General features: G+C 42.3%; 1 protein-coding gene across 1 annotated transcript; it reads left to right on the top strand.

The window, feature by feature from the left end:
• The first annotated feature begins 326 nt into the window (after positions 1–326).
• LOC109756864 (probable aspartyl aminopeptidase) lies at positions 327–7,797 on the top strand. The gene is made up of 11 exons (XM_020315707.2): positions 327–583; positions 696–834; positions 949–1,027; positions 1,203–1,405; positions 2,307–2,379; positions 2,935–3,021; positions 3,140–3,295; positions 5,675–5,851; positions 6,225–6,299; positions 6,381–6,521; positions 7,383–7,797. The coding sequence occupies exons 1-11, from the start codon at positions 517–519 to the stop codon at positions 7,602–7,604; spliced, it is 1,419 nt and encodes a 472-aa protein (XP_020171296.1). The 5' UTR covers positions 327–516; the 3' UTR covers positions 7,605–7,797.
• Positions 7,798–8,349: the final 552 nt, after the last annotated feature.

Here is an 8,349-nt window from a genome sequence, read left to right on the forward strand (position 1 = left end):
CTTAAACGAACATGGACGAAGGTCCAGCCCATGGCAACTGCGGGCGCGCGGTAAAGTGTCATGTGGGGCGTACGCGACCACGAGGTACGAGGCCTGACGTACCCGCCCACACGCACGCGTGTAAAAGGGACCGAGAGGGAAAAAACAGGCGTGTGGGCGCTAGTTATTTTGCCCACACACAAGCGTATGGGCTGATCCTCTTAGGCACCACACAGAATGTGTGGGCAGATCCCTTAACGCCCACACGTGTGGCAGTTATCGGCGTCCTTTCTTTTTGGCATGGATGTCCGTTTTGTATCCGCGTTGAAGACCTCGGAGATACGCATTGTAACACGTTTCGTATTCGAAGTCGTGCTACACATAATATACTGGAGTACGAGATATACATCAAAAGAAATACATAATATACGAGAGATACGGCGGAGCAAAACATACGATCCCCCTGCGTTCCGACCGATCGTGTTTCCGTCTCAGTTCCCACCTCCGCGGTTCCGCCCCTACCGCATCCCGCCGCCCATGGCCGCCGTCGTCTCCGACCTCGTCGACTTTCTCAACGCCTCGCCCACCGCTTTCCACGCCGTCGGTACGCGTCCTGTCCCGCTCCCCTCTCGCTTGTTCGTAACTGACGTGAGGTGAAGTGAACTGAACTGATCTGGACTGGATCTATCTCCTGCTGTTGCTTCCGGTGGGAGAAGATGAGGCGAAGCGACTGCTGAAGGCGGCGGGGTTCGAGCAGCTATCGGAGCGGGAGGAGTGGTCGGGGCTTCAGCCCGGCCGGAAGTACTTCTTCACACGCAACCACTCCGCCATCGTCGCCTTCGCTATCGGCGCCAAGTGAGTCCGCTCTATCTACTTCCTCTCCTTCGGTTTCCCGACACAAAATGCACACTCTTTTGTAAATGGAAAAATGAATCTAATCCAATACGATTCGGTATCGATGTTTGGTAGGTACGTTGCCGGTAATGGGTTCCACATCATTGGCGCACATACGGACAGTCCATGTCTGAAGCTCAAGCCTGTCACCAAGGTGAGCTCTTAGTTATTCATTTCAGAGCAATTGTGTCCTGAAACATCGATTGATAATGTTTTGCAGGAACAGCGGTTCATGTATCAATCAGATATCCTAGTTTGCTGTTTAGTCTTACTTATTAGGTGCTAGATTTTGATGATTTACTAACAGAGTCTTGCTTCTTCTTTCGCAGATAACCAAGGGAGGTTATCTTGAGGTTGGAGTCCAAACTTATGGAGGTGGATTGTGGTACACATGGTTTGACCGTGACCTTACTATTGCTGGTAGGGTGCTTGTGCGAGAGAAGAAGGACGGTGTGGTCTCTTATGGGCATAAGCTTGTAAGGGTGCAAGAGCCTATCATGAGAATCCCCACTTTGGCTATTCACCTAGACAGGTTGGTGATAAAAACTCGTTTTTAATACAGATATTTCAATATTGTGAAGCCTTTGAAAATTACTCCTTCATTGTGGAGCAGTTCTTGCATTTGAGAGCTTTTTATGCAATGAATGAATCCTAAGATCGTTATAATGAATGAAGCCTATGAAAACAGTCAAAGGAAATGATCCTTAGATTGCAAATATTGTACTTCTGTATCTCCATTCAGTTTCTTGTGTTAACCCTTGTATCTCATGCACCATCTGAAAGACAACCTTGAATTATCCTTTGTACAACCACATAAGTTTCATACTCTTGTATAAAACTTGGGAAAACTAGTTATCGTGTGTTTCCTTAAACTGAAGGGCTTTCTTTATCATGCCTTGTTACTCGGTAGTTCATCCAGTTGGATCATATTATCCAATATAGTTGAAGAGCATTTTGGGCCTATAGTCTAGAACACTATTCTGGAAGTTTCATCCTGTTCTTTTGCACGAAGAGAAATAGCTAAATATTGGTTTTGATATCTGGTCCATACTGCAATGTAAATTCGGTATCTCATTGTTCTCCACTTTTTGAACTTATGTATTTGTGAAGTATTATCGCTAGTTGTTTACAGATTGCAGTCCTAGATGTAGAATTAAAGATTATCTTTTAGTGCCTCACCTAAGGGGTATGTGAAACTTCCTATTCAGCTTTCATATATTGCTTGAATGGAAGTTCTGAAAATATTATATACTCCCTCCGATCCTAAATTGCTATGTCACAGTGCCAGTACTAAATAATTGTAGCCTCATTACGGAATTACGTACTATAATGCTACCTATGTTTGGATTTAACCCTGGTGTTTTGGACGCTTAGTCTATTACAAACTTACTTACAATAATACTTCTCATGTGTCTTATTCATATTTTGCGCAGGACTATCTCCTCGGAAGGTCTCAAGATTAACAATCAGAATCATCTTGTCCCAGTGCTGGGCACATTGATTAAGGTGATTTGACTGCATTGATCGGAATCTGATCTTCGTGTTTTCAGTCAGCTTGTTTGTTATTTATTGTACTTGATGATGGGCATAATATCTTTGAGCCAAGGAATTAACTATCATGAATTTTTTGTTATTTTGCCATAATTTTCAGTTTGAAGAGGCATAGCCTCTGTATAACATCAATGTCAGTTGTTCCGCTAGGATATTGATACACCTTGTGATGTTGTATTCTCTATGTAAGAAGCAACACTTGCTTGCACATTGTGTACATGTCTTCTACTCTTCTTCATGTTCACACGTTCTGAACAAAACTGCGTAGTATCAATTTCTTCAAATGATTAATAGTGCAAAACTTCAGGCCTCTTTCATTATCGTAGAATGCTCCACCTAGTTTATCCAGAAAATGTTAAATTTGGAAATTAATATGTTCATAGGAATGCCATTATTGTCCTTTAATTATTTGGAATTAAACTATTACGATAAAAGAACCATAGAACACTTATCTTCTTTTGTTTGCTTTGAAAATTCGAATCTTGATTCAATCTTTTTTTTTCTTTGCAGCATGAAATGCAGAAATTAGTGGAAGGAAATGTTCCAGGGGAGTCATCCGGTGGCGAAAACACAAAGCACCATCCACTATTGTTGCAGGTTATGTATTTCTAACATTACGTGGAGCCAAACATTCTCACTTATTAAATATCAAGAGCCCTTGGATTTGAGTATGTTTTAGTTTTTACTTAATGTATGTTGCTTCCATTTTTTGCAGTTGATTGCTAAAGAGGCTAATTGTGAAGTTGATGAGATCTGTGATTTCGAGCTGCAGCTGTGTGATACTCAACCAAGCGTTGTAGCAGGTGCCATGAAAGAATTCATCTTTTCGGGAAGGCTTGACAACCTTTGCATGTCATTTTGTTCACTGAAGGTTTGTTTCTCCATTTAAGTTTTTGCATGTAGACTATGGAGACCATATTTGCATATTCCACATGTTTTGAAAGTACTAAAATTCTTTTCATCTCACACTATTTCAAATATTTTTGCATACACTCTGTTGAACCGGTATGGGCCTGGCCCATCTCCACCTGTCCCATAAGGCCCAGCCCATGTGAGTGACCTAGATGAGGAGGTGCTGGCCTCGCTCTGCGTCGCGACTGCTGGAAAAGAGCATGACGTTGGTTTAGAAAGGGTTGAAGGGGCTAGGACTCGGAAGGAATCAGATGCGTGCTTACCGTATCGGGCGGAGCAACCTCCCAGCAGTGCGACGGAGTGTGCTGCCCGAGTCGAGGAAGATGGGCTCCCAGGGGCTGTCCTTCGGCTGGGAGTCAATTGGGGGTGTGCAAAGGTGGTGGGGGTGCTTGGGTGGCGCTCTGAGTGGTTGGAGGTAGCTCTCCACGGATGATGTCCGGTTGTTGTGCGCGGGGCGACGGGGAGGCTATAATTTGGGTGCCCTAGTCTGGGGGGTGAGCAGGGGTATAGATCAACAGGGAGAGAGCTCCCATGCTCCATTTACTCAGAAATGAAGCCTGCCAGCAGGTCCATACAGCGAGAACAGGTACCAGTAGTATCAGGCAAACAAATGCCAAAACAAAAAACCTAACCCAAAAGCCAACAAAGGCATACAAAAGTCCAACAAAAGCTATGACGATCAAAGCATTAGGATTTTCAGAGATCATGACATCTGCGATGATCCTGGAGAGACGAGCGTGCATGGGGGGGGGGGGGGGGGGAGGGGGTAGCTTTTATAGAGAGTAGGGGGTGCTCTTGTGCAGGTAGAAGAGAGTCTGTCGAGCGGGGCCTCATGAATTCCAGCCAGCTCGTTGGCAGGGCTCTCTCTGTGGGTTTGTAGGGGAGAGAAGAGAGGGGAGCGAGCTGAGGCTTGGTTGATGCGGGGGAAAATAAGGACGACATGAGGGAGAGATCCTCTCGGCTGGCGGGTGCGATTTTGCACTGACTGCAACACGCGACAGAGCGCTCTGGTTGGGCAGTTACCATATGGGCTGGCGCCAGGGGAAAAAGCTCCTCATTGTTTGGCTGGTCCAGTGTGTCAGGGTGGGGACAGGGGGCTTCAACGGCCTCCTCTGGTGCTGCAGGCACGTGAATTGGGTCGAGCGCCTGCTCGTGGCCTCGGCATGCGCGAGCTCCGCCTGCGTCGTGGAGCATTTGGTGTGGCCCTGTGGCTCGATTCACTATTACATGTGGGTCCCACTACTTGTCAGAGCCAAGCTTCTAGAAACTAATGTGTTGCTGGTTTGGTCGAATGGGTTTGAGTTCAAATTCAAACATAAGGTATGAATCTGGGAAGTGCATGGTTGGCAACTTCCTGGTTTGAACTTGTGTGTGTGTGTGTGGGGGGGGGGGGGGGGGGGGGGCGTGTTGCGGGCTAAGTTGCTGGCTTGAACTTGATGTCTAGGAGGTTCCTGGTTTGAATATTCTTGTATTTTTCAGAAGATTGGTCAAAGTTTGAGCCAAAACTGGTTTGACCAGATTTCAAACTTTTTGAGAAGGGACTTGGTGAGTTTTTGGCCTAGATGGCTTTGGGGAATCCAAACTAAGCTAAGATTTATTTTCTAGGATTTTTGTGCTAATAACATACCCTTGTTTTTAGGGTTTATGTGCTAATAACATTTTGAGCTAGTCTTGGGCCACCAATAATCTCAGAAAAAATATTACATGGTCCAAGATGCCCTTTTATGAACTCAGGTGATTTTTAAAGATTTTTAAGTTCCCAAGTTTGCCTTTGCAAAATTTTACTTGTTTAGGCAACAAAATCCAAATAAGAAGCAAAAGATCCATGTTGAAACACACCAAGTCTTTATCTTGCTTATATAGGTGATGGTCACAACACAAAAATGTGTGGATTCTGCAATTTAGTTGAAAATGGGGAAAACGCCTCAAAGGCCCAAACAACACTTTATGAAGCTTATAGTGTTGCTGGATTTGGCTACTCGTACTCCCTACAATATCTCATTTTTCTCATGGATGATTGTATCCATTGCTTCTACATTGCCTCATATACCCACCTTTGATTCGTTCTTGATTTGACCACACAGAAACCCCCTTGTCAAGAATTGCAATCCTGATTGTGATAAGAGTTGATTACTACTAATTATAATTTTGATATCATAATTTGGTTGTTCTTTATGATATTAATTGTTCCACGACATGCGTATGATCCCTATGATTATAATATACGAAGTGTAGTTGGTCAATGAAGCTAACACATTTCAGTTTCTAACAAATACGTATTGCTGTCCTTTTTTTGCAACAAAGTCCCGATATAACGAGTTGTCCAATACTTTTTCAGGCCCTAGTGGAGTCAACTTCTACTGACCACTCTCTTGATCATGAATCTGGCGTCAGGATGGTGGCTCTATTTGATCATGAGGAGGTTGGTTCTGATTCAGCTCAGGGAGCTGGTTCGCCTGCAATGCTGGATGCTTTAACAAGAATCACAGGCTGCTTTAACCATTCAAATTCCAAGGTACAGAACTAATTTCCTTCACCCAGCACCCAATCCACTGACTTTATTTCAGCTGGCTACTGGATTTGATTTTTCACATTACCTGATTTTATGTCACCATTTTCTTTCTGCTTATCTGCTAACCATTCATGGCACGACCTATAATATTCATTTATTTAAAAAAATTGTAACAGTTATTGCACACCCTTAATGGAATTCAATTTTAAGTTAATTTGTCCATAACTCTTCAATCCTAAAAAAGTACCTTCCCTGCTCAGGTATACACATTTCTTTTAGATTCAACTTCACTTTAAATGATTTATGCCAGATTGTGTGTAGTTTATTGCTCCAAGTTGAGTTCCATATTCTGACTATCTGCTTTCATTTTTTTTAGTTGCTAGAAAAGGCTATTCAAAGGAGTTTCCTTGTGTCTGCAGATATGGCTCATGCCTTGCACCCCAATTATATGGTAATAGTAGTATTTTTGGATCAGTTTATGGGTTCACAGGTATGCAGTAATATTCTAATAGAAAATGATTTATCTTTCCAGGAAAAGCACGAGGAGAACCACCAGCCAAAGTTGCATGGTGGACTTGTGATTAAGCACAATGCTAATCAACGATATGCTACAAATGCCGTGACAGCTTTTATTTTCCGAGAAATTGCTGAGAGGCACCAGTTACCTATCCAGGTTAGTACATGTAAAAAGGAGGAACCCCTATTACAATTGTGGATTAGCTTGTAGTAAACTAAATCAAGTTGCCATAACTGCCTTTCTCAACTTATACTTGATCTTGTGATTGCAACATATAAGAGTACTAACGACAAGATACCGCCTACTCTTATGTTGTTTTCACACCGACAACCGCAATATATATTTTATGATGAGTCTAATAAAATTAATTGGCATTGTAGATGCTGATATATTTCTCTATAAGCCTGGTCAAACTTAAAGAAGTGTGATTTGGGACAAAGCTATAATTTCAATTAATTTGGAACAATGGGAGTACTATCTAGTGGACCACGTGGAAAAAAGGAGGAATAATCAAATGTTTTCTACTTATTAGGAGAGCCAATTCGTATGAACGAGTTTGCCCAGTAAAGCATTGCTTTTGAGCTCCACCAAACATATACACTAGGCAGCTCCACCAAGATACATGTCGTTTTAGCTCCGCCAAACATATATCAGCAATTGTATTGTCTATGTTTTAAAACTTTAACCTAATTTACATAAAAATACTTTGATTTGTATATCAGAAGTACTTCTATCACATATGATTACACAAATAATTTCTGTAGCATATTATTAGAATAAGCAATAGTCAAAGATATTAGACTGCATCGACATCTAGAAAAACAAGTAAAAATACAACTTACTCCCTGTGTAAAGAAATATAAGAGCGTTTAAACGCTCCTATATTTCTTTACGGAGGGAGTATTAGATAAGCTCTTGGACTGGTGGGTGGTTCCAGATTATTAGCCAATCGCCGATCTTGGTACCTGATTACATCTTACTTTATTTCATCTATCAATGCTATGACTATTTTTGCAGGATTTTGTTGTTCGCAACGACATGGCTTGTGGGTCAACAATCGGGCCAATACTGGCTAGCGGTGTTGGTATTCGTACTGTGGATATCGGAGCGCCACAATTGTCCATGCACAGCATCAGGGAGATGTGCGCCGTTGACGACGTCAACTACTCATATGAACATCTCAAGGCATATTTTGAAGAATTCACTGAATTGGATAACAAAGTCAAAGTAGACTGCTGAGGTGTAGTAGACGACCATATAATTGGGTCAGCAGAACCTGTACTTCTACAATCACAACTACAATGCATAATAATTAGTAATGTCAGATTATGTATGTTAGTGAAGACGTGAATAAATGATGGAAAATATGCTTCTTTTTCTTTCTTGTTTGGAGAATGACTAGCATATTTATATGTTTACTCACGTTTTTCTAGCTCGAGAATATGCACCATTTCATTAATTTCTAAGTTAGACATCGCGCTTTGCACTACTTTTGGATTGGAGGGGATTTGAGAGAATTTTGACTTGTAAGGGATTAAATTCACTTCAATCCCTGCCAAAACCCCCTTCAAATACCTGTCAACCGAACACAGCCTTAGAGAGTACGCCAAAGGTGTGCCGTAGCCATAAATAGTTTTACAACACCCTTGTGCTGAAATGTGCGCATTTAGCACAGGACACACCCCACCAATACTCTAAACTATAACCATCTTCTCACAAACCTGTCTTAATTCCAATATGCCCACTCAGTAGAATGCCTGGGGTCGGCGAAGACTCGATTGTTTCTTTATTTCCAAAGGTGCCAAGGGATGAGAATCACCAATGAGCCGAAGCTCCTTTTGTCCTTTTATTGAAAATTCTTGAGAGCAGTAAGCCAGCATTTCTTGAACATGTCAATCGGTGTGGTGCAGATAACTAACATTGATCTAAAGTTCACTGAAAACCCTATGCCAAGTCTTGCTTGTTGGCACACTGATACGGGGCA

The sequence above is a fragment of the Aegilops tauschii genome, chromosome 5 (assembly GCF_002575655.3).
Source record: "Aegilops tauschii subsp. strangulata cultivar AL8/78 chromosome 5, Aet v6.0, whole genome shotgun sequence".
Lineage (NCBI taxonomy): Eukaryota > Viridiplantae > Streptophyta > Magnoliopsida > Poales > Poaceae > Aegilops > Aegilops tauschii.